The following is a 26,827-nucleotide window of genomic DNA, read 5'->3' as shown; positions in this document are numbered from 1 at the left end:
TTTTCCAATCTGAAAGCACTTCTTATTATAATAGAGGTTGAAAATACCGCTTCAGTTGTAAACTGGTACACATGGCACTTGGGGACCACAGCACAGCTACAACATCTGAGGATGGGCTTATAACAGTCCGAAACCGGTCGTGTGAAAATAAAGTAATTTACAACTGAAGTGGTGCTATAAAGCTCAGTCGCAGATGTTCTTCCAACAGGATTGTTTGTGTAACTCTTCAGGCTTTCCTGGTGAGATCTTGACATGTGAAATAATCTGGTCTACTGCCAGATGTTTGTGTCGCTCTGGCACAATATTTTGGCCACGTAACTCGTTGCCTTCTTCAGGTGCTACCTGAGACTGCTGTATTGGAGGATCTTGTCCAGTATTTATGTCCAAAGGGTGCTGGGCACTCTCTTTGCTGTCCGCACCCGCCTGGTGCTGCTTGTAAGGTGTTGTCTCTTGCCCGGTGCTCCCTCGGACGTCCGCGCCTGACTTGGTCATCATCTGTGGCAGCTCTCTGAAGCCCGTCCAGTGTCGGGGGCTCCATTCGCGGTCCGAACCCGCCTGGTGCTGCTCCTGACGGTGTTGCGCCTTACCTGGTGCTCCTACGGACATCCGTGCCCAACTCGTCCACCATCTGTGGTTGTAGCAGCTGTCTGAGGCCGGACCCGCATTTGGCGTTCCATTCGCGGTCCGCGCCCGCCTGGCGCTGCTCCTAAGGTGTTGGCACTTCCCTGGTTCTCCGACGGTCGCCTGCGCCCGTCTTGTCCATTATCTGTGGTCGTGGCGGCTGTCAGAGGCCCAGCCCACTTCAGGAATTGCATTTGCGGTCCGCACCTGCCTAGCGCTGCTCCTGCGGCGTCAAAACTTCTTTAGGAGTTTCTTGGTTCCTTTCGTTGGGCCCTGATAAGCTCCAGAGCTGGACTCCGTTCCGAGCTGAGCTGGTAACCACTGTCTCAGTTTATTAGGTTGTCTGTGACCTTGATCTCGATGGCCTCCTTTATGACACTGTCCCAAAATCTTGGTGTCTGTGTCACAATTTTGGTGTTGTTGTAGTCCATTGAGTGACCAAGCTCCAGACAGTGCTTCGCTATGGCACATTTGGTTGCCTGTCCGAGTCTGGTGTGCCTGTGGTGTTATTTGCACCTGACGTCCACTGTCCTGGTTGTCTGGCCAATGTATGAATTTCCACACTGGCACGGGATGTTGTAAATGCCTGGTTTACGTAGCCCCAAGTCATCCTTCACATTCCATAGCATTGTCCCAATGTTGGAGGGTGGACAGAAGATACTCTTTATATAATAGTTTGAAAGAATTCTTCTGATCTTTGCAGAAATAGGTCCAGCATATGGCAGGTATGCCACCTTCTTTGCCTCCTCTGGCTCCTCTTCTGTACCCTGTGGTTGGCTGGTAGCACGAAGTGCCCTTTGGATATCTGTGGAGGAGTATCCAATTCTGCTGATCACCAGCTGTAGATGTTCTATCTCTGTGACCAGACTTTCCGTAGCTAATGTAACTAATGTTTTCAAGACTCCATTCTTCTGTGCCGGGTGGTGGCAGCTACTGGCTTGAAGGTATAAGTGAGTGTGTGTGGGCTTATGATACACACTGTGCCCCAGAGTGCCATCTGCCTTCCTCTTGACCATGACATCCAAGAATGGGAGCTGCCCATCCTTCTCTCGCTCCATAGTAAATTTTATACTTGGGTGGCGTGAGTTTAGATGTTCCAAAAAGTCATCTAGCTTCTCCCTGCCATGGGGCCAAATGACAAACGTGTCATCGACATACCTGAGAAAGCACTTGGGTTGGTAAATGGCTGATGCAAGTGCTTCCTCTTCGTACCTTTTCATGAAAAGGTTGGCTACCACTGGTGATACGGGGTTGCCCATCTCCTACTCCACCTCTCTCTGCCCGCCCCCCGCGCTCGTGCTCTGCACGCCCCCCGCGCTCGCGCTCTGCACGCCCCCCGCGCTCGCGCTCTGCACGCCCCCCGCGCTCGCGCTCTGCACGCCCCCCGCGCTCGCGCTCTGCCCGCCCCCCGCGCTCGCGCTCTGCCCGCCCCCCGCGCTCGCGCTCTGCACGCCGCTCGCGCTCTGCCCGCCCCCGCGCTCGCGCTCTGCCCGCCCCCGCGCTCGCGCTCTGCCCGCCCCCCGCGCTCGCGCTCTGCCCGCCCCGCCCCGCCCCGTGCCCTTCTCCTGTTCATCTCCTTCCCTTTTCTCTCTCCATGTTATTAACCTCCCCCCCTTCCCCCCCCTCCAAATACGAGGTTGCTGTTTCTTATTACCACAGTATTTTTTCCAAATATTATGTAATAGAGAAGTAATAGATGAAGTCTGTTCAAAATATTCGGGAATTTCATTTACAAATTTGTTTTTCTTTTTACCTTTCACTTATTGTGCTTGGTCTTCTTCAAAATACGCTCCTCCACCCACAGTTGATTCAGCCATCTGCAAATTTTGTTTTATATCATCTATTGTTCAGGGTTTTCCTCTTTGGAAAATGAAAAAAGTCTGTAGGGGCCATATCTGGAGAGTATGGAAGGTGAGGCTGAACAGTGATCTTGTTTCTTGTGTAGTATCACGCACCAGCATGCATGAATGTACAGATCCGTTACTGTGATACAAGAGCCATGCATTATCTTGCCACATTTCAAGCCGTTTCCTTTTTACATTTTCTTGCAGACTTCTCACCACATCCCGATAATACCATCGATTAACAGTTTGTCGTTGTGGCAGGAATGTATGATGAACTAATCTTTCATAGTCAGCAAAAACTGTCAACGTGGCTCTGATGTTTGACCTGGCCTGAAGAGCCTTTTTTGTCTTGGAGCAACTTTCCCGATGCATGGGGAACATTGAACCATGGTCTCCACATCATAACCATAGAGTCATGTCTCATCAGCAGTTGTGATTCTCTTAAGGAAAGTATTGTTCTCATTTGTGCAGTTCGAAAGCTCTTCATGGATTGGGAATTGAAGGTCCTTCTGGTCTTGAGTTATGAGCTGCGGCACGAAGTTGGCGGCAACACAATGCATTCCAAGAGCGCTGTGTTAAGATCTCATGACATGATCCAACAGATATGCTACATTCTTCTACAATCTCTCGGACCCCCCCAGGGGATCCACAACTCTTTTGTGGATATGTGCGTAGCGAGCACGGGACCCCGAGCTAATGTGGCCTTCCTTCCTTTCCGGGCTGCATACCTACCCTTTCTGCATCCTTCCCCATCCCCCATCTTCGCCCCCCCCCCCCCCCCCCCTCACCTCTGGCTCTTTCCTTCCCTTTCTCCCCCTCTGGGAGTATGGTTTGTGCCTACGTCCGGAGACGGACGCTTGTAAATGTACCGCATTCTTCGCCTTCCTTGCTTGTATGTCTTCATCCTTCCTTTGTCCTTCTCTTTTCCTTACCTCTTCTCTTTACCCTTTTCTCCGCTGCGGCATTTGAGACCTCTCTTCTTTCCTTTCCCTTTCTTTCTTCCTCCCTGTGCGTGTCTGAAGGCCGACCTACGCACTTCCATGCGTAGCCGATGACGGGGTAACACGTAATTCCCCGCCCCGGGTAGACAGGTAGGACACGTACGTACCCCCTGGTAACGGCCAGGCCCAGGGAGGGGTGATTACCCGAGCTGATACCTTCCGAAAGTGCCGATTGGTCCCTCCGTCCGTTTGTCGGGAGGTGTGACCTGAGGTGTGAACAATCACCTAAGGCGGGAGTGCCCTCAGAGAGGGCCCCCACAAGGGAGGAGCGCGCCATCGGAGACGCCGGTAATCATGGGGGATTCTTCCGCAATGGTTTCCTCACTTTCCACTATGTCTGCTCACAAATGTAAGTTCACTGAGTCTCAGCCACAGTCAGTTCTTCCATCGTTGCCACAGTTCCTTGTTGTTTCTCAGTCTGACGAAGGTCACGACTTCTCCACGGTCAACCCTTTCATTATTCAGAAAGGTGTCTACGCAATTGCAGGTCCTGTAAAGTCTTGTTCCAGATTACGGAATGGCACCCTGTTGTTCGAAACAGTCAGTGCCCTCCAGGCACAAAAATTGCTGCGTACCTCACTACTACACACCTTCCCTGTCCGGGTGGAACCGCACCGTACTTTAAATTCCTCGCGCGGAGTCGTTTATACACGCTCCCTCGATGGATTGTCTGACGAAGAAATTCAGCACTACCTGTCTGACCAGGGCATAACGGCTGTTCATAGGGTTATGAAAAGGGTTGACACGAACATCATTCCAACCCGCACTGTCTTCTTGACATTTGACAAAGTTCAACTCCCATCGAAAGTCAAAGCAGGCTATAAGATAATTTCCGTTCGCCCTTACGTCCCAAACCCTACGCGTTGCTATCGGTGTCAGCGGTTCAATCACACCAGCCAGTCCTGTTCCAATCCGGCCAAATGTGTTACGTGTGGCAAGGATGCCCATGAGGGTGCTTGTCCACCTCCATCCCCACGCTGCATCAACTGTATGCGTGACCACACTGCTTCCTCTCGAGATTGTCCCGTTTTTAAGGACGAAAAGCTCATCCAGGAAATTAGAGTAAAGGAAAAGGTGTCGACCTTTGCTGCTCGAAAATTATTCGCCAGTCGACAGCCCACCGTGCCTCAGAAAGGAAACTACAGCACTGTCCTTGCTTCTCCTCGGCCAACAAAGGAGGTGGCCTCGCAGACTTGCGACCTCACCTTTAGTGCCACGGTCGTCAGATTGGCCAGCGCAAAGATCGCCCGTTCAACCTCACCACTTTCGCCTGCCCACTCTCTGGCTCACCCTTTGTCGAGTTCTGCTAAATCTCGAGCCCAAAAGTCAGACACCAAGACTTCGAAATAAGAGCATACTTGTGAAGAGTTTTTACATACGGCAACTTCCCAACCATCGGTTCCTCCTTCCTCTAAACATCATACTTCCAAGAAGGCTACAAAGAAACCCAGTTCCTCTCCTTCTCCGCCAAGGCGTGTTCCATCTACAGCACCACCTGGCGGAAATCGCCCTCGGCCGTCTTCTGTGTCGCCGAGGCGCACTGCTGGCGGCCGCTCAACCGGCCGATCGCTGATGGCAGGAGCTGCTCCTGACCAACCTATGGATCAGGATCTTCTGCCTTCAGCTGAATGCCATTCCATGCTGTCGGTCGCAAGCTCAGAGCAGTCCTTGAGTTGACAGCGACCTTGGTCACATTCCTCCATTTTCTGTTCACCCTATGTCCATTATCCACTGGAATATCCGCGGTATTCGAGCCAATCAAGATGAATTGTCTATCCTCTTACGATCCTACTCGCCGGTCATCTTCTGTCTTCAGGAAACAAAGCTGCATCCCCATGACCGCTTTGTTCTCCCCCATTATCAGTCCGTCCAATTTGATCTCCCCTCTGTTGAAGGCACTCCAGCACATGGAGGACTCATGATTCTTCTCCATGAAACTCTCCATTATCACCAAATCCATTTAAACACTTCCTTCCAAGCTGTCGCCATCCGTCTTTCCCTTTCCGGATACACGTTCTCTCTTTGTACTGTATACATTCCATCGTCCACACCAATGGCACGAGCTGATCCCCTTCATCTTCTTGGTCAGCTTCCACCCCCATATTTGCTGGTTGGGGACTTCAATGCCCACCACCCGCTTTGGGGATCTTCACATTCTTGTCCACGTGGCTCGCTATTGCTAGACGTCTTCCACCAAGCAGATCTAGTTTGCCTCAACACTGGGGTCCCCACATTTTTGTCTGCCTCCATGACAAATTTATCTCATTTGGACCTTGCGGACGGTACTGTTCTGCTAGCTCGGCGCTTAGAATGGTTCGCCCTTGATGATACACACTCGAGTGACCACTTTCCATGTGTCCTTAGACTGCAGCCTCAACTGCCCTACATGCGCCCGCGACGCTGGAAGTTTGCCCAAGCCGATTGGACACTTTTTTCGTCTCTAGCGACTTTCGATGACCGTCACTTTCCCAGCGTCGATGATGAGGTCACACATATTACCGACGTTATTCTTACAGCTGCGGAACATTCAATACCACACACCTCTGAATTGCCCCGGCGCCCCCCAGTTCCTTGGTGGAACGAGGCATGCCATAATGCAATACGTGAGCGGCGACGTGCTCTCCGCGTTTTCCGCCACCATCCTACTTTGGCCAACTGTATCTGCTATAAGCAGTTCTGAGCGCGATGCCGTCGTGTCATCCGCGATAGCAAGAAGGCAAGCTGGAAATTCTTTATTAGCTCATTTAACACCTTCACTCCCTCCTCGGAAGTTTGGAGTCGGCTTCGACGGTTCTCAGGCGCGCCTAGTTTCTCCTGGTCTCTGGGCTCACTGTCGCGCATGACACATTAGTGGACCCCTTTGCAATTTCTAACTCGTTGGGTCAGCACTTTGCTGAGATTTCGAGCTCTTCAAATTACCCGCCAGCGTTTCTCCCGAAGAAACGTGCAGCGGAAGTGCGACCTCTTGCTTTCTCCTCTCAAAATCGTGAAAGCTACAATACTGTTTTCTCCTTGCGGGAACTCCAACATGCGCTCTCTTCTTCTCGCTCCTCCGCCCCAGGACCGGATGGTATCCCCATCCAAATGTTGCTGCATTTATCAACCCATAGTCTGCGTTACCTCCTTCGCCTTTATAATCAAATTTGGACAGACAGTACTTTTCCCAGACGATGGCGGGAAGCTATCGTCATTCCTGTTCCGAAACCTGGAAAGGACAAACATCTCCCCTCTAGCTATTGCCCCGTTTCTCTCACGAGTAGTGTGTGTAAGGTTTTGGAGCGTATGGTGAATTACCGTTTAACGTGGTGGCTGGAATCCCGCAGTCTTTTAACACCTGCCCAATGCGGATTCCGAAAGCATCGTTCTGCAGTTGACCATCTTGTTGTTCTCTCCACTTATATCATGAACAATTTTCTCCGGAAACGCCAAACAGTAGCAATATTTTTTGATCTGGAGAGAGCATACGATATCTGTTGGAGGACAGGCATCCTCCGCACACTGTTCTCTTGGGGCTTTCGAGGTCGGCTGCCCCTTTTTCTTCGCGAATTTATGGCAGAGCGCACATTTAGGGTGCGGGTGAACACTACTCTCTCCCATACTTTCTCCCAAGAAAACGGGGTACCCCAGGGCTCAGTGCTGAGTGTTGTACTGTTTGCCATTGCCATCAATCCAATTATGGATTGTCTCCTTCCCGATGTCTCGGGCTCCCTCTTTGTGAACGATTTTGCGATCTACTACAGCTCTCAACGGACCAGCCTTCTTGAACAACGTCTTCAAGTATGTCTCGATCGCCTCCACTCTTGGAGCATCGAAACCGTCTTCCGTTTTTCTCCCAGTAAGACCGTTTGTGTTAATTTTTGGCGACGTAAGGAGTTTCTTCCGCCCTCCTTACATCTAGGTCCTGTCAACCTTCCATTTTCAGACATCGCTAAATTCTTGGGTCTTATGTTTGACGGAAAACTGTGCTGGTCCTCCCACGTTTCCTATCTTTTGGCTCGCTGTCTGCGATCCCTCAACACCCTCCATGTCCTGAATGGTACCTCCTGGGGAGCGGACCGAGTGGTCCTTCTCCACCTCTATCGCGCCTTAGTGTGCTCGAAATTGGATTATGGAAGCATAGTCTACTCCTCTGCTCGGCCGTCTATTCTTCGGCGTCTCGACTCTATCCACCACCGTGGATTACGTTTAGTGTCTGGAGCTTTTTACACCAGCCCTGTGGAAAGCCTTTATGCTGAGACTGCTGAACCTCCGCTGTCCAATTGGCGAGCAGTCCTTCTGAGTCGTTATGCTAGCCATCTGTCTTCCATGCCTGCTAATCCAGCCCATGACACTTTTTTCGACGCCTCCTTTGATGTAGGGTATGCAGGCCGCCCCTCCTCCCTACTACCACCGGGAGTCCGCTTCCGTCAACTGCTCCATTCTCTTTCCTTCCGCTTTCCGAAAACCTTCTTGACAACTTGGGGTACAGCACCGCCTTGGCTCCGTCCCCGGATCTGCCTGCTCCGTGACCTTTGTCGATTTCCCAAGGATGGTACCCCTTCACTTGTTTATCGTCGGGCATTTGCTGCTCTATGTGCACAAATGAAGGACGCCACATTTATTTACACCGACGGCTCGAAAACATCGTTAGGTGTAGGGAGTGCCTATATTGTTGGCGACACCCCAAATCACTTTCGGCTTCCCGACCAGTGTTCGGTTTATACTGCGGAGCTTTACGCTGTTCTCCAGGCTGTCCACTACACCCGCCGCCATCAGCGGATACAGTACGTTATCTGCTCAGATTCTCTCAGCTCTCTCCTCAGTCTCCAAGCTCTTTATCCTGTGCACCCTCTGGTCCACCGGATTCAGGACTGTCTGCGCTTGCTCCAGCTGGGGGGTGTCTCGGTGGCGTTCCTCTGGCTCCCGGGACACGTTGGTATCTGTGGAAATGAGGCGGCCGATATTGCAGCCAAGGCTGCAGTCTCTCTTCCTCGGCCAGCTATTCAATCAATTCCCTTCGCCGATCTACGGAGCGTTCTATGTCGACGTGTTGTTCATTTATGGCACACGCGTTGGTCGACACTTACCCATAATAAATTGCGGGACATGAAAGCTCTTCCTTGTGCTTGGACCTCTTCTTCCCGAACGCGTCGTCGGGAGGAGGTAATTTTAACTTGACTCCGGATAGGGCACTGTCTTTTTAGCCATCGACATCTTTTAAGCGGCGATCCTCCCCCACTCTGTCCCCACTGCTCTCATGCTCTCAGCTGTGGACGGAAAGACACCTTTTAATTGAGTGCCCCTATTTTAATCCGTTACGCTCCAGTCTACAGCTATCACCTGATATATCGTCGATTTTAGCAGATGACACGCGCTCAGCCGACCGCGTTCTCAAGTTTATTAGTGCCAGTGAAATGACGTCAGTCATTTGAAGCTTTTTTTGTGGACAACCAACCCCTTTCTGTAGTGGATTTTTAAGCCTTCCTTCTGCTTTTAGTTTCTCCAATTTTATGACTTTCGTTCCCATTGCTGCTGGTTTTCAATTTCGGCTTTTTTACTGTTTCCTAAGTCACGGACCGGGCGCTAATGACCATAGAAGTTTTGCGCCCTAAAACAAAAAAAAAAAAATCTCAGACAGTCAGTTTTCAATTGTCACACACAATTTTGTCGACATCCCTGACATGAGCATTGTCAGTAGATGTCAAAGGGTGTTCTGAATTAGGGTCCACTTTAACTTCTGTCTAGCCTTTTTTTAAACCATATGAACCATTTTTAACACTGAGTATGGGTTAAGCACTCATCACCATAGGCTTCGTACATCATTTGGTATAGTTCTGTAAAGTGTTTCTTGAGTTTCACGCAAAATTTAATGCAGACATGTTGCTCCTCTAATTCAGCCATCTCGAAATTTGCAAACTGTGTGGCACAATGTACTATTCATTACAGCACTGAATAATAACTAACAGACATACAATGCTGAAACTTCTGGCACTTACACACCAAACACAGGAATGTACCAAATTTGGTTTAAATCGATCCAGAGGTTAGGAGGAGCTTTTTTACCCTCCGTATTACACGTCACATATATTTCACTTGTATTTAACATATTTCACACATATATATTTTTATACTTCACCTGTGTCTAGCAAATTACTTTTCACGCAGCTCAATGTTTATGACCTCATGTCTCCTCAACTATCTGTCATACAACGGTATAATCTTGGAGGTACATTCAGTAAACTTTTTTCTTTCGCTACTTCATGGGATGTCAACGAGAAAAAGTCTGGCAATGGTTTGAAATTGTGTTTAAAGTTGTTTGGAAGTCATTAAGTGTTCTGATTCTCAAATACTGGTTGAATACAGTCTGGCTGTTTGCATCTCGTGAGCCATGCTTCTTTTTCCCACCCACCCATTTGAGGAAAAAAAAAAATATATATATATATAATGGAAGGAAACATTCCACGTGGGAAAAATTATATATAAAAACAAAGATGAGGTGACTTACCGAACAAAAGCCCTGGCAGGTCGATAGACACACAAACACACACACAAAATTCAAGCTTTCGCAACAAACTGTTGCCTCATCAGGAAAGAGGGAAGGAGAGGGGAAGACGAAAGGAAGTGGGTTTTAAGGGAGAGGGTAAGGAGTCATTCCAATCCCGGGAGCGGAAAGACTTACCTTAGGGGGAAAAAAGGACAGGTATACACTCGCACACACGCACATATCCATCCACACATATGTCTGCTTGTGTCTGTATGTGTGGATGGATATGTGCGTGTGTGCGAGTGTATACCTGTCCTTTTTTCCCCCTAAGGTAAGTCTTTCCGCTCCTGGGATTGGAATGACTCCTTACCCTCTCCCTTAAAACCCACTTCCTTTCGTCTTCCCCTCTCCTTCCCTCTTTCCTGATGAGGCAACAGTTTGTTGCGAAAGCTTGAATTTTGTGTGTATGTTTGTGTGTCTATCGACCTGCCAGCACTTTTGTTCGGTAAGTCACCTCATCTTTGTTTTTTTTTTTTTTATTTATATATATATAGCATTCATAGGACATGTAGTACGTGAGAGGGTAAAACAAATGATCATCACATGATCTTGATTAAGGAACCATCGTGGCATTTGCCTCAGTGACCCAGGAAACCCATGAGATACCCGAATCAGGGTGGTTTGACAGAGCAACTATATACTCCCTAATGTGAGGTCAGTGTCTTAACAGGTGCACTGCCTCATTTGGAGAGTCCCTATTTTATAACATTCCTTGATCACACACTATTTGTTTCAGGTAACTAGTAATATAAAACATAGTTTCATTCTTCAATTCTGCACACAATAAGGACACCCACGGGTGACTCCTGGACTTAGAGGCTGTTTCTGTCTCTCTTGCACCAACTGTAGACTCCATTCCCACCATATTCAACTATGCTTCTCAGTCCACCTGAAAAACTGAGTCAACAGACTTTGTCACGCATTTTACAACTTGACACATCCCTTCCTTGTGAAAGCAGTGAACCCTGATCACTTATTGATATGTGACAAGGTGGTGGGGTACTCGAAGTAATCTACTTTTTTTTAATCATAAGATTTTATCCCCTCATGTAAAATGCTGATTTGAGTTTTTTGTTTGTTTTCCGTGGGTATAAGTACAGTAGAGTCCCGTTAATTCAAACTAATTGGGACCAGACCTTGTTCGCATTACCGATTTGTTCGGATTAGCCGAAATTATGGTGACGAGTTTCTAGAATTAAGTATACCAAGCAGATAAGTATGTACACCATGGGAACAAGTGTGGGAACAATGGCTCACTCTCACTCCCTGCCCTTGTTGTTGTACATTGTTGAGACCTTTGGAGTGTCTGAGGTCAGTGCACTGCCAGTTGGCTCACAAAGTGCTTGGTTATGTTAGGCTGTTTACCTGAACAAGTTAATAAATTGTGATGAGTCTTTTAGTGCGAGTACGGGTTGGTTGGACAAGATTCAAAATAGTGTCATGGACTCAGTCAGCCAACAATTACTGGAGATGAGTTTTCTTCTGACCATGATACAGTGAAGGAATGTTGGGTGAGTTTGAAAAAATAATGAGAGAGGGAAAGTATTCTCCCCAACAAATTTATAACTCTAATGAGACCAGCCTTAATTTTAGGGCATTGCCAACAAAAAGCCTGACATCAAAACCAGAAGACCATGCTTCTAGTTTTAAAATGTGCAAAGATCGTGTGACTGTTAGTGTGCAGCAATGCTGCTGATAATCACAAGCTGCCTTTAAGCTGATTGGCAAATCTGCTTAGGCCCAGATGTTTTAAAAACTGCAACATGGAGTCCATGCCCATATATTATTGCAACCAGAAAAAAGCATGGATGGATGATAAGCTGTTCAGAGAATGGTTTCGCGGCAAGTTTGTTCCCTCTGTTTGAAGGTTTTCTAAGGAAAATCATTTGTCTTCGCGTGCAATTCTTTTGATTGATAACACGCCGTTATGGGATGCAGAAATTGTGGTGAAGTTTTTGCCGCCGAATGTTACACCAGTTCTACAGCAAATGAACCAGGGCATACTGCAAACATTAAAACTGATTGTTCAGTTTAACTGAATGTTCGGATTACTGGGGTTCAGATTAGCGGGACTCTGAACTTTCGGATTAGCGGGACTCTGCTGTAATTCCAAACTGGCTCTTTTGCTACTCTGAAACACACCACAGATTGGTAGATGTACTTACTTTGTGCAGGAAGGATACCCAAGTTTTTAATTAGCTCCTTACAGGGAGTCTGAGTAATAGTTACAGTTATTATTGTTATAACTATTTTCTGCAGTTTAAAAACTGTGTCCATGTTTTGTGTCTTCAGTCCCCAGAAAGGAATCCCTTACGTAAGAATTTAGTGCATGTAGATGTAAAATGTGACCACAAGACACTGACTGTTAAAGTGATATTAAGACCCCTAAGCACATAACATACTGAAGACATTCTTTTTGCCAGTATCATTCTGTGCCTATTCCATGTTAACTAACAATCAGTGTTCATTCCTTAAAATTATAGGTATTTATTACACAGTCCACAGATTTATCATCTATGCTTAATGCAATAGAGTTGTTTACTCTATTTATACTGAAGCTAAGCAATCATTGCATTATCATTGCCAATCTTTTAAGTCTCAATTATGTGTCTTTACTCAGGAAGATTAGAAATAGGGAAGACTTGAGTCTCACTGAGCATTTAGTTCATATTGTAAAAGGACACTGACAACAGTGCACCTGAACACCCTGAAATTTTCTATTCTATCCATACACTTAAAGCAAGTTCTTAGTGGTGTTGGTTCTCAAGTTATCAGTTATATTGATTGCATTTCAAATTGCTTCTCTTTTTGGTCACATGATCTTATATAGCTTTTTTGTGGTGGGGTTCAACACATTATGTATGTTACTGAACACTGCGTGCGTACAACCCCCCCCCCCCCCCCCCCCCCCCCACACACACACACACACACACACACACAATTCAGATTTAGAAAGGAAAAAAAAAAAAAAAAAAAAAAAAAAAACACTCTACCTGGTAAAATAATAAAAACAGAACAATTGGAATTGCATTTCTGACAGTCTGTGCTTCTGTGGGACTTAATAGTTACTGACTGTCTGTGCATGTGAGAGACTTGGGTTTTTCACTATACAGAATATATGCTGCTTGAAGCTGCACTTCGTGGAAAAAAGTTGCAGAATATTGAGGGCATGTCCACTGGTCAGTGCATGGCTTGCTATTTTGGTATTCCAATAAATGATGGTTGCTTGTTGCAGCCAGTGCACATTGGTTGGAAAACACCAGCATTGCCTGAGGCAACTGTTGGGGAAACTAGTCATAGATTACACAGTTTGAAATAATGAATAGATAGGATACAATACAACATATCACTTGGCATTTTGATAGTGCCCAAGAACCATCGGTGAAGACTGCAGTGTTGCATTTACAATAAAATTGCTGTAACCATTCAGGAAATATTTCCTGTTAGTTTTCATTATGCATCACAAAACAGTCACCAGCTGTCTTTACTGCAGATACAAACCTGAACTGTCTCTATATCCCATTCTTACTTTTTCTTTTCTTTCTTATATTTAAAAAAAGAAAAATATTTTAATTGCTGGCAGATGCCAACAAATTCAGTGCTCTTCCACACCAGAATGTCACAGTCCAGAGCTTCTATACCCACAGAAAAGCAGCCAATATTACTTTGGTGTGCCATCCCGGTAGATGTAATGTTTGCTAACCATGGAAGACATGTCATCCTTAAGTGCCCTGGAAATATGGATGAAAAAATAAGAAAATTCATACTTTACAGGATTCAGATTGACTTTCTCACGTATTTTGTTGACTCCGCATCGACCATCTCTTGATGGCAAGATATAACAAGAGATGTGCACCACATACATTGATGGGATCCCAGATCATTGCAAGCACCGTACCATTCAGAATCACTACCTTTCTATGGAGCACAGAAATAATTGTCCTTCACATGTACCTCTGCTTACTGTGCAATACAGGGCACTGGAACAACTATCATTAAGTCTTCAAGGCATAGTAAAAAGTGGGTGGGCTCTGTGATGTTGGTATTTGCTTGTTGCAACATGCAACTGTATAAACTAGGCAAGATATGTATTCTGATTGCCAAAAGGCTTCCAATCAGGTAGGTGGTGGATGTATTCTTATATGGGATGTATTTACTTGTTTTGAAATAGGGCTTCTGATAAATTTGGCAATTTCTCTCGTTAGCAAAAGAAACAAGAATCTACTGTCAGATCACGTGCATCTGTTACAATACCATGACGATTAGGTGCTCCGCCGGTCGTTGTGGCCGAGCGGTTCCAAGCGCTTCAGTCTGGAACCGCGCGACCGCTACAGTTGCAGGTTCCAATCCCGCCTCGGGTATGGGTGTGTGTGATATTCTTTGGTTAGTTAGATTTAAGTAGTTCTAAGTTCTAGGGGACTGATGACCTCTGATGTTAAGTCCCATAGTGCTCAGAGCCAAGCCATTAGGTGCTCCTTTAACAAAACAATGCAACATCCCATTTTCCCAGACTGAGTCAAAACAATTGGAGAAACTCTCAACAGCTATAAGGAAGCTTGTGTGGAGCCTCAGATTATCTAGTGTCAGTCGTACTGAGCACATCCAGGATACCACTCGGCAAAATATGCAAGGTAGGACTCGACTCCACTCAGTCTTATCCAGCAAGATGTGCAAGCCTATAGTCGTTTCAGTGTAAGAAGATCCCTAACAGGTAGCTGTATTGTTGCAAGTTTTCCGATGCACAGCGATAATGGTTGTAGGTGAAAACACTAGCTGTGACACCAGAGACATTACTATAAGAAATGTTTAAAGAATTGCGTTACATGAGTGGTTGGTGTAGGTGTGTGAAGCTACTGTGGCCAACCCACTGCAACTGTAACGGATGTTGTTACATTGATTCGAGTATAGGACCCAAGTCCGAACAGTCTCCACAATTTGTGGGTGCCAGTTGAGGTCATGGATCAAATACCTTTCGAATGCTTTCAGCGTTTCATGGAGTTAGTACCACAGTGTGTTGACTCTGGTATTGGAGTGACGGGGAGTACTATATGGTATTAAGCATATATATCTCATAATTCTGTTGGTCTTGAGTATAATACAGTTTACATCTTTACTTGATTCTTCAGCTTTTCTAGGTGCGTATCGTATCTTAGAGTTCTCTGGGGAATAGCTACAGTGTTATAGCGGGCAAACACAATATTCTGTTAACAGCCTGAATTTTCTTCATCAGAAACACTGATGGACTTATTCCTGAAGACTGTGTGGTCATCCAAGGCTCATTCCATAAGCCACTGTATTGGATCAGGCACTCTTTCATTGCATGGTACATGGTTCTCTGCAATTTTTTCCAGTATCTCCAGTACCTCTTAGCCTTTGTAACCTCACCCTGCCGATAAACATGTCGGAGAAATATCACCATTCTCTACTATATGTTCTTCATGTATCTTCTATAGGTAGATACTGCATCTTTTCCTGCATTGCCTTTGTCTACTGGAAAGATTACATTATCATCATCAATCCTCAGTTTTGCATGACCACTACCTCTTGTTTTAAGATGTTCTGTTTCATTGCTTTGGCATATTTGAAAGCACATCATGTTTCCCCTCTAACATCCTAAACTGCTTCAGAAGGAAGTTTAGCAAAAACCTTTTCCACAGGGCTGATGAGATAACATCTAAGTTTGTGAGTAGTATAACATATCCTATCTTGAATTGATGCCATACTCACTGTCAGACTGATACACTAATGTGTTTGTTGTGATGCTTGATGTTTATGAAATTCGTTACACCACCTCGAATGGGAAGTGAGAGTACTGAGCACAGCTTGTCACATTTCTTCATGGTACTGTATATCTAAATTTTTTACAGGCAGCAATTGTGCTTTGTGAACTTTACATGGTTTATATCATGCGTGGAAATTTCTTGAATGTACAGCTGGATTGTTTTAGCAGGTGTGCAGTTGTATTGCAATAGAAGATGTTCTGTTGTAGATTCTTATCCCGGTGGCATTGTGTTTGGCTCATTCAGAACTAAGATTTTGAGCATGTTTATTATTTGTTTTTTTTAGCTATTGCTGACTGCTGAAGGAACACGTTTTACACCAGAAAAGCATGTAAATAGCCTCAAATTTGCAAGGGAAAAAGGCTTGCCTGAATTAAAGCATCATTTGACACCACGCACCAAGGGTTTTACAGCAAGTGTACCCTACTTAAAGGGAAAAGTTGGAGCAATATATGATGTACAATTTGCTTTCAAAAAGTAAGTGCTTCATAATTTATGGACACCCTCTATAATTAAAATGTACTGTAAGTATTAAATGACCAGTGTATATTAACAAGAACAATATAGCCAACATGTCCTTCAGTGTAGTTTTTATGATTCAGAAATACACAATAAGTAATTAAATTTAAGTTCATTACTCATTAAATTTTGTAGCATTTAGCTCCTCATACTTTGAGTACTTCAAGTGAAGAATCTGTTCTTTGGGTTTCTTAACATGATGGTTTTTAATAACGTATTGCAATATTTCTCTTGCTAAGTAAAAAGTAGTAGTATCAATTTGTTAATGCCAATTGTTACACAGTCACCCATTTTATTGGGAACTTTCATATTTTTAAGAAACTGATTTCATACATAAAATGTCACTGTCCTATTTTTTCTGTGATATCATCTCTCAGTAGAATAATGGAGAAAGAATGTAAAGCTGTAGATGTGTATATTTGGGAAGAGGTGGAGGAGGTTACTGAAGTAGTAAACAATCAACTATTGTTGAAAATGTGCTATAGGCAAAAAATGTTGCCATACTAGGAAATGATGGCGTGTCTTCTGTACATTGGTGAGCTGCAAAAATAAGAAGTAATGTTGTTCTTGAGTAAAGACAATGGATCAAGTTCGTGCTGGCATGTCAGCAGCAGCAGGTAGTTGCAGACTTCACCATCACTGTCATTATAGTAACAATGAAGTTTATTCAGTAAGTGCTCACATAAATTGTTTAATATCTATATCAGTTTTGGCTTGATTAGTCATTATCAATAGCCCATAAATATTTCGTGGCCAGTGGCTGTGTCAAAGCATGCGAGGGGTCAGAATTTCCATGAGACTTGTTCTAGAGTACTCCAGTAGAAGACTTGTAGAAATGTTGATTCGTAGCACACTTTGACAAAGCCATCAGCCAGGAAGTATTTATAGGCTATTAGTAATGACTAATCGATGGAAACTGGTGTAATAATTAAGGAAAGTATGTGAACATTTGCTAAAATAAACTTTGTAGTTAAAAGTAATGTGCTCGCTAATTCTAACTGCCAGTAAGACGGCAAATATGTGCATACCAGTCTTCTATTTTCACTGATACCTCTTTGACGTTGTTATGATAAAATGTGCCAATAACTATCTATCAGTGGAATTTTATATAGTTAACAGATATTATACATATCAGACATTACTAAAATATTGCAATGCGAATGTTTTCAACCACTTTCTGTGTAACAGTAATACTGCAAATTTCTTTCTCAGATGCTGAATGAGTTGAGTCTAATAGATAAGTGTGTGTTTCGGCTGGAGGATATTCTCTGAAAATAAGGCTTGCAGTAGAATTTAAAACCTTTACAGGCAAAGCATACATAGACCTGAAAAATATTATGTATTGTCTTGCATGAGGTGTGAGAGAAAAGTAATGAGACTGAGCTTTTATCTACCAGAGTTCTCATTTAAAAAAAAAAAAAACAATGATATTGTCCCTTTCAAAGTAGTTCCCTTGTATTCCAATTGTATATTAAAAAGAATTAGAGAAAGTTATCAGGATAGCAAAGTTTATTTGCACAGTAATATTCTGTTCATTATTTCGTGATGCGCTGAGAATCCTCCATCAGGAGAATGAAGGTAACAAGAATAATTTGCTTGAGAAGATGAGTGGCGATCTGGAATCAGTATTGTCATATTGTCATACCAATCTCTACGCAGAATAGTGGTAACAAGAAAAGGATGAACATAATTTACAAATGTTAATCTAATAATGTATTGAATATTGAAGGTCTTTGATATTAATGCTAGCTAAAGTTCACTCAGGATATGAGTACTTCCCAAATTTTTTTCAATTATTCTTTAAGATTTTCTATTTTTAATTATTTAAGCAGCAATTTTTAATCAATTTCCATTATATATTATATTTTATGCACAACCCCCTTTTCCCTTATTCCGTCAGCAACTAGTCAATGGCGACGATTCAAAGGACAGTGCCGAGTGGAATACGAACAGACCATTCAATTGTTGAGATAAAAACTTTTTGAGATAAAGGACCCATTTTATCGTTACAAGAAACTAATGAGGCCTTTGTTGCATGTGTTACGTTGTGGGTTGGCAGGAGAGCCAACACCGGGTTACTAGAGGAAGCCGAAAGGCACGCGTTTTAGCTCACGCAGGCTGGCGTGAGGTCTGGAACAGGACAAGGAAATTAGAATTTAGGAAAACGGACGTAGCTGGTGGAATACTTAACTTTAATCCATAACTGGTGAACGTCGCTCTTGACTGTACATTATTCACAGTATCAATAGTAACTGAACATGGAGCCTTGCTAGGTCGTAGCAAATGACGTAGCTGAAGGCTATGCTAACTATCGTCTCGGCAAATGAGAGCGTATTTTGTCAGTGAACCATCGCTAGCAAAGTCGGTTGTACAACTGGGGCGAGTGCTAGGAAGTCTCTCTAGACCTGCCGTGTGGCGGCACTCGGTCTGCAATCACTGATAGTGGCGACACACGGGTCCGACGTATACTAACGGACCACGGCCGATTTAAAGGCTACCACCTAGCAAATGTGGTGTCTGGCGGTTGAAAGCGGAGTACGGTTGTGGCATAAGGCTTCCGCCCGCCGTGGGGAGGACCCCATGTTGACGTATGCAACGAGGTGGGGAGCCTAACAACAGGCGAGGCTGTGCCACCCGCACCCTGCCATTCGGACCGCGGGGAGCTAGGAAACGCCTGAAAACTTGCTCCAGGGTGCACGCCAGCATGCGGTGTATGCGCCTGCAGAGAGACAGGAGGGGCCGAAGGGTCGACCTCCATCGGGGCGGGGCACCCGATGGGCGAAGATGACATATGGTCTGGAGCGGGCAAGAGTTCCATGTCGGAGGACAACTGGTCACGGGAAGCGATCGGCGGTGCGTGACCCAGGGAGGTGCCCGGCGGTTGCAGCGACGCGTCCATTGCGGGCGTCGCCGGTGGGAGAACAGGCGGCGGCGGCTGCGCGTCGCCATGGGGCAAAATGGAAGGCAGCGTCGGTAACACCTGGGGCCGAGGCGAGCCAGTAGCTGGGTCCCCAAGGCGCTGACCGGACGGCACCGTCACTGAAAGCAGACGGGGCGCGGCAAATCCTGTGCGACGACAGAGGCGCAGCTGATTGAGATGCCATTGCACCTCACCAGAGGCCCCCAAAACCAGATACATAGAGCGGCCGAGGCAGCGAAGAATGCGCCCTGCAATCCAACGCCGTGACCCTTGATAGTGGCGGTAGTGGACAACGTTGCCTGGGGCAAAAGCAGGTGTCTGCCGCTGCACAGGAACCTGATGCGGCGGACGGAGCAAAGACATCAATGGTCGATGAGGGCAACCGTGAAGCAACTCAGCCGGCGAGCGACCATCTTGGGGCTGAGAGCGATACGAGGACAAAAAGAGCAATAACGCGTCCTCCCGAGAATGCGACGCTTTCAACTTCAACATCTGTGACTTGAAAGTCCTGACCAATCGTTCAGCGGCACCGTTTGACTGTGGCGACAACGGCGCGGACGTCAGGTGTTGAATACCATTGGCCTTGCAGAAGGACTGAAATTCTGCGGACATGAATTGTGGGCCATTGTCGGAAACAATAGTCTGTGGAAGACCTTCAATGCAAAAGATAGCAGATAATGCTTGGATGGTGGCAGATGACGTCGTGAGAGACATCCGGACAACAAAAGGAAAATTACTGAATGAATCTACCACAACCAACCATCGAGCATTCCAGAATGGACCAGCAAAATCGAGGTGTAAGCATTGCCGAGGGGAAGTGGCTTTTGGCCATGCAAAGAATTTCCGCGGTGGTGCTGATTGTTGTTCGGCACACACCATGCAAGAGGAGCACAGATTCATAATCGCGGCATTGATTCCGAACCAAGTACAGTGCTGACGAGCAAGTTGTTTCATTCGCACTATACCCCAATGTCCTTGGTGGAGAAGCTGTAAGACAGAGGACTGTAATGAACATGGGACCACGACCCTGGACTGATCATTATCTGAACGCAACAGCAAAACACCACGTCGTACAAAAAGTCTCTCCTGGTGAGCAAAATATCGGCGAACCAATGTATCCCTGATCCGTGACTTTGACAAGGGCCATTGCGTAGCAACAAAACGCAGAACGGTAGCAAGGACAGGGTCGGCAGCTGTGGCTGTAGCTACACACCGAAAATCAATCGGAAACAATTCGACCACGTCATCGGTTTCCGAATCAATGAACATGCAAGTAAGTTCGGAGGAATCGAATGCTCTATCCTCAGCAACAGGCAAACGGGACAACGCATCGGCGTTTCCGTGCTTAGCAGCGCGGTACTGCGCAAGGAAAATAGACCAGCGAATGAATTTCTGTGCTGTACGTGGAGGTACAGGCTTGGTCGGATGAAAAAGCGATGTCAAAGGTTTGTGGTCTGTGATGATGGTAAAGTGACGACCACACAAGAAATCATGAAACTTTGTAACACCAAATACGAGAGCCAATGCTTCTTTCTCGATCTGTGAATAATTTCTTTGCGCAGATGAGAGCAATTTGGACGCAAAGGCATAGGGCGATCGTGCGATCCATCTTTTTGCGCAAGCACAGCACCGATCCCGAAATCCGATGCATCCACCATCAACAAAAGGGGCTTCTGGGAATCGAATGGCATAAGGCAAGTATTAGAAAGCAACGCCGATTTCAACTGGCGAAAGGCGCGTTCGCATTCCGTCGTCCAGACGAACGGAACACCTTTACGGCGTAAGCGATGAAGCGGACCTGAAATAGAAGAGGCCTGTGGAACATAGCGATGATAATAGTTAATTTTTCCCAGCGCACTCTGTAGCTGCTTCAAATTCTGCGGCGAAGGCAAGTCTTGTGTGGCACGGAGGTGCTCGGGACTGGGATGTATGCCTTGGGCATTGAGTACATGTCCCAGGTAGGGTAAGTCATAAGAAAAAAACACACATTTGTCCTTCCGCAAGCGAAGACCATTTTGTCGCAAGACCTGAAATAATGGTCTGAGATTGGCTAAATGTTCTTCTTCCATCTTTCTGGAGATCACAATATCGTCCAGATAGTTTGCTGCAGTAGGGACCAACGCACAAAAAGTTTGCAGATATTGCTGAAACAATGCAGGGGCGGATGCACACCCGAACGGCAGTCGTTTGAATCTATACAAACCAAGATGCGTGTTAACCACCAAAACGCGCTGGGATTCTTCGTCCACCGGTATTTGCAAGTACGCATCTGCTAGGTCCAACTTCGAAAAATATTTACCTGGGCACAGTTTGTCAAAAAGATCTTCCGGGCGGGGTAAAGTAAAAGTTGCAGTCACTAGTTGTGGATTCACTGTTGCCTTGAAGTCCACACAAAGTCTCAATTTTCCCGAAGGTTTTGGCAAAATTACTAAGGGTGATGCCCAGAGAGAAGCCTGCACACGTTCAATTGCACCTTGTGATTCCAAATCATGTAATGTTTTTGCGACCTCATCACGCAATGCGTGGGGAATATTGCGTGCTCTGAAAAATTTCGGTTGCGCATTTACTTTCAGTTCCAAATGTGCTTTATAGCTCTTAGCACAACCAAGGCCCAGTGCAAAAATGTCTGCAAATTTGTCACACAGACAAGAAACACTGTCGGAAGGCACAGTCTGGTTCACTGATAGGACCTGATTTACTATAGACAAGTTAAACAAATGAAATAAATCGAAACCAAACAAGTTCACTGCAGAAGAAGAACGAAGGACGTAAAATGACACAAGTTTTGTTTGTCCCTTGTATGTTGCAAGAAGGCTGCACTGTCCTAACACAGGGATCTTGTGACCTGAATAGGTAGTTAACTTAACAGTTGCAGCACGCAACGGAGGTGTGCCCAGCGGTTTGTAAGTGTCTTGATTGATCAGTGAAACTGCAGCCCCGGTATCGAGCTGGAATGGTATCACTTTGCCGTTAATTTCCAAGTCCACAAAAAGTTTATTGCCCTGCTGACGACAAGAGTGACTGTCTCGTGCAGCGTGAACTGACACTGGTACAAAATCCCTTGCGACTTGACGGGAGTTCCAGCGATGTCGACGCACATTGTTTGTGGGACAAACACAGTCACTGTTAGAGAGGGTGGCACTGGGCGGAGTGGCATGAACTATATGAATTTCCATGGGCAAAGTGTTGCGAGCCGGAGTATCCTTGGTTCGATTCCGATTCCGGCGCGAAGCAAAGGACCTGGAATGGTTTTGAGCTTCCGATCTGAGCTTTTTCTGGCAAACACTTTGAACATGTCCTTTTTTATTACAGTAAAAGCAAATAGCTTGGCGTGACGGGCAGTTCTCACGCGAATGTCTAGTAGCACACCGCGGGCATGATTTTAGCACTGCATTTGCTTGCCGGCGCGGTACACATGGCTGAGAGCCTGGCGGCAACGGTGCGGCCGGGCGCGAGGACTGTTTACTGTTCCGTGCAGCTCGCCCGGCGGGCCGGTCAACCTGACACACGGGTGGCGAAGTTTCAAATGATTCTTGAGCGAAGTCAAGTGTGTCCTGCCGATCCAATATGTCCATCACTTGTTGAAGGGAGGGATTGAGTAGTTTCAAAATCTGTTCCCTTATACGAACATCAGAAATGTTCTGTGCAATTGCATCACGTACCATAGTATCTGAATAAGGGAGTCCACATTGACACTCAAAAGCACAATCCCTAGTAAGGCCTTGCAAGGTTGCAACCCACTCCCTATTAGTCTGACCTGCCGTACGTTTTGTACGAAAGAAGGTACACCGTTTGGCAACTACATTGACTGATTCTTTGAAATATGCATCTAATGCAGACAAAATTTCGTCGTAGGACAGAGTTGCTACGTCGCGTTGGGGAAATAATTTGACTATCATACGATATGTGTGCACCCCTACGGAGGACAACAAAAAAGGCTGCCGCTCGTTACCTTGGATTCTGTAGGCGGCGAGATGGAATCCAAATTGGCATGACCACTCCGTCCAGCCTTCCAGTGCAGCATCAAAAGGAGGAAAAGTTGGTGCAACTGCGTGTTGTTGCTGCGTTAGCGATTGAGCGGCGGCAGCTGCATCGTTTTGCATTGCACGTTGACCCTGGATGAGCTGTCCAAGGGCATCCAGTAAGGCCTGTGTCTGCTGATTGTGTAAGCAATAAAATTCGGACTGTACATATGGAGATGGTGGTGAAGCCATTACACAAGTAAATCAGGGCAGTATAGTTACGAACGCGGTATTGTCTTGTCACCAATGTTGTGGGTTGGCAGGAGAGCCAACACCGGGTTACTAGAGGAAGCCGAAAGGCACGCGTTTTAGCTCACGCAGGCTGGTGTGAGGTCTGGAACAGGACAAGGAAATTAGAATTTAGAAAAACAGACGTAGCTGGTGGAATACTTAACTTTAATCTATAACTGGTGAACGTCGCTCTTGATTGTACATTATTCACAATATCAATAGTAACTGAACATGGAGCCTTGCTAGGTCGTAGCAAATGCCGTAGCTGAAGGCTATGCTAACTATCGTCTCGGCAAATGAGAGCGTATTTTGTCAGTGAACCATCGCTAGCAAAGTCGGTTGTACAACTGGGGCGAGTGCTAGGAAGTCTCTAGACCTGCCGTGTGGCGACGCTCGTTCTGCAATCACTGATAGTGGGGCGACACACGGGTCCAACGTATACTAACGGACCGCGGCCGATTTAAAGGCTACCACCTAGCAAGTGTGGTGTCTGGCGGTGATACCACATGTTACATGTCCGTAAGACTGGAACTATTAACAACCTGAAGGACCAAATTAAAATTAAATACTGCCTACAAACGAGGCACACCAGGAATGCTGATTTCAGCGGTAAAGGTAGGATGCTGCTTCACTGTATGTAAGACTGCACATGGCGCCGTCTTTCTCACAGTAAATAATCTCTTTTTCTTCCAATTAATATCCTTTACGGAAAGAACATTTCTATACTAAGCTTTGCGTGAAGGCAACATTTAAGTGCAAAATAACTCATTCAAATTCTGTAAGACTATATCAGAGAATAATCAGGTTCATTAATGATGAATACACATATAAATCAGCTTTAATTGAAAAGTACCAATACAAACAAAATTTCGTGTTTAAAATTTATTCTTTCTTTTCATAATTTTGTCAAACATTGTTGACAATGGAGTCAAATGAAATGGCCATTGTTGAAAACTCATTACAAAATGCAATATGCCAAGATGGCGGAAATCTGAGCTTGGCAACAGTCAAAAGTAACACGCCAACTCGTGATCTGGCCGATGGCTACCAAAACAACCAGGCTGGTGTCCCACTATTAAAAATTGGTGACAGTGGTGATATAACTAATCATGATGACACTTTTATGATGCTCAATGACACACTTTCTCAGTTCTCACTGGGATACATTTTTCCAAATAGTGAAACTGAAGCAAGTGACAGTGAAACTTCCTCTGACTAGGTCACAAACACAAGAGCAGAAAACAGTTTGAAAAAGCAATGTAAATACTAGTGATACCCACAATTCGACACAAGTCATGCAACTAATAATACAACAGTTTAAACAGCAGTTCACAAGACCTCAGGAAAATACAGGACGACAGTTTGCACAGCAAAATCAGGCATTTAAGGATTTTAAGAATAGCATTAGTCAACAGTTCAGTGAGGTTAGCAAAACTATACACACTGAAATATCTGAATTATCCAGTAAGTTCAAGGAGATTGGTAAATTACTAAAACAAGAAATAATTGCAGATATGTCCTGCATAATATATACATTAATGTAAAAGGTAACATCTGTAGATTGTAAACAGGAACAACTTGCAGGTGAGTTGCAAAACCTTTGTGAAGCATATTCTCATATTCAATTCAGGAGACGCAATCCCAAGTGGATGCGTAGGTAAAAAAGTCACAAACACAGTCAGCGAGCTGCAAGACATGCGCAAAAACCTACCTACAGGAATAAAAGTTGAGTCTAGGAGAAGGACAGTTAAGTTTAGAGTCAGAATTAGTCAAAAACCGATCGATAAGTTATGTGCAGTTGTAAAGGAAATAACTGAAAAAGCTGAAGAGGGGATGCTGGATAAGGGCAGCTCCCTTGCTGAGAAGGTAGTGTCAGAATGCAGAATTTATGTACATACTGTAGAAGAAGCTCTAAAAGAAAAAGAATGTCAACTTCTAGCTAAAATAGACTCTGGTTTAAAGGAAGCTGAGGAAAGGTTACGGGCAGTGTTGCCAAAACTACTGACATTCCAAAACAACTTATGACCATAAACAAATCTATGTTTTTAGAGAAGTTAGATACCCTCACTGGCTACCCACAATATGGGGTTAGCCCGTTGAAGGAAAATAGTGAAGGTTGCACAATGCAACAACACTTGCCAGCAGTTGCACCTGTCTAGCAAGCGCAGTTGCCATGTGCTATCCCATACGCGAACATAAACATGCCTGTCACTGACAGCACAGTGTGTTTTTCAGTATTACTTGTAGATGATTGATTACTTAGGCATAGACAGTTTCCAATAGTTACTTCTGAAGGGAAAAGAACACACCCTGTGGTCTTTATCAGAGCATTTCGAAATGTTTTACCTTGTACCTGGATTGCAGCCCAGAAGATTAGGTTTGTTGTTGGATACACACTGGGTAATATTCTGCTATGGGCTACGGACATGGCGGGATGTTGCCATTATTATGAACAGTTTGAGAGAGCATTTGTGGATAAGTATTCCTGGCAATGGGTTCTACACAACGCTGATGACTACTTTGAAGGATAGTAACAGGTGCAAACATGTAACTCTTTTGTATCGTTGTGAATAAATAGTTGTCACTATTAAAGTTCCAACCCTTATATATTGCGGGACATGTCAGTAATTATATCTTGTTTTAGTGCTTTAGCGGGCTCTGTGAACTTAATGGATAATTCAGTGAGTATAGTTCACCTCACCTCACCTCACCTCACTGAACTGTTGACTAATGCTATTCTTAAAATCCTTAAGTGCCTGATTTTGCAGTGCAGGTCTTATGAACTGCTGTGTAAACTGTTGTATTATTAGTTGCATGACTTGTGTCGAATTGTGGGTATCACTAGTATTTACATTGCTTTTCAAACTGTTTTCTGCTCTTGTGTTTGTGACATAGTCAGAGGAAGTTTCACTGTTGCTTGCTTCAGTTTCACTATTTGGAAAAATGTATCCCAGTGAGAACTGAGAAAGTGTGTCTTTGGGCATCATAAAAGTATCATCATGATTAGTTATATCACCACTGTCACCAATTTTTAATAGTGGGACACCAGCCTGGTTGTTTTGGTAGCCATCGGCCAGATCACAAGTTGGCGCGTTACTTTTGACTGTTGCCAAGCTCAGATTTCCGCCATCTTGGCATATTGCATTTTGTAATGAGTTTTCAACAATGGCCATTTCCTTTGACTCCATTGTGAACAATGTTTGACAAAATTATGAAAAGAAAGAATAAATTTTAAACACGAAATTTTGTTTGTATCGGTACTTTTCAATTAAAGCTGATTTATATGTGTATTCATCATTAATGAACCTGATTGTTCTCTGATATAGTCTTACAGAATTTGAATGAGTTACTTTGCACTTAAATGTT

At 45.1% G+C, this 26,827-nt stretch overlaps 1 protein-coding gene across 2 annotated transcripts in view; it reads left to right on the top strand.

The window, feature by feature from the left end:
* The window catches only part of LOC126418469 (1-acyl-sn-glycerol-3-phosphate acyltransferase gamma-like), an 81,238-nt gene that overhangs the window by 34,289 nt on the left and 20,122 nt on the right, over positions 1–26,827 (top strand). For both annotated transcript variants that reach the window (XM_050085241.1, XM_050085242.1), the window contains exon 5: positions 16,056–16,246. In XM_050085241.1, the coding sequence (XP_049941198.1) occupies positions 16,056–16,246 (191 nt within the window). The remainder of the gene's footprint in view (positions 1–16,055; positions 16,247–26,827) is intronic.

This window comes from Schistocerca serialis, chromosome 9, assembly GCF_023864345.2.
Source record: "Schistocerca serialis cubense isolate TAMUIC-IGC-003099 chromosome 9, iqSchSeri2.2, whole genome shotgun sequence".
Taxonomy (NCBI): Eukaryota; Metazoa; Arthropoda; class Insecta; order Orthoptera; family Acrididae; genus Schistocerca; species Schistocerca serialis.
The sequence above is the reverse complement of the archived record's forward strand: the minus strand, read 5'-3'. Positions and strand labels throughout refer to the sequence as shown.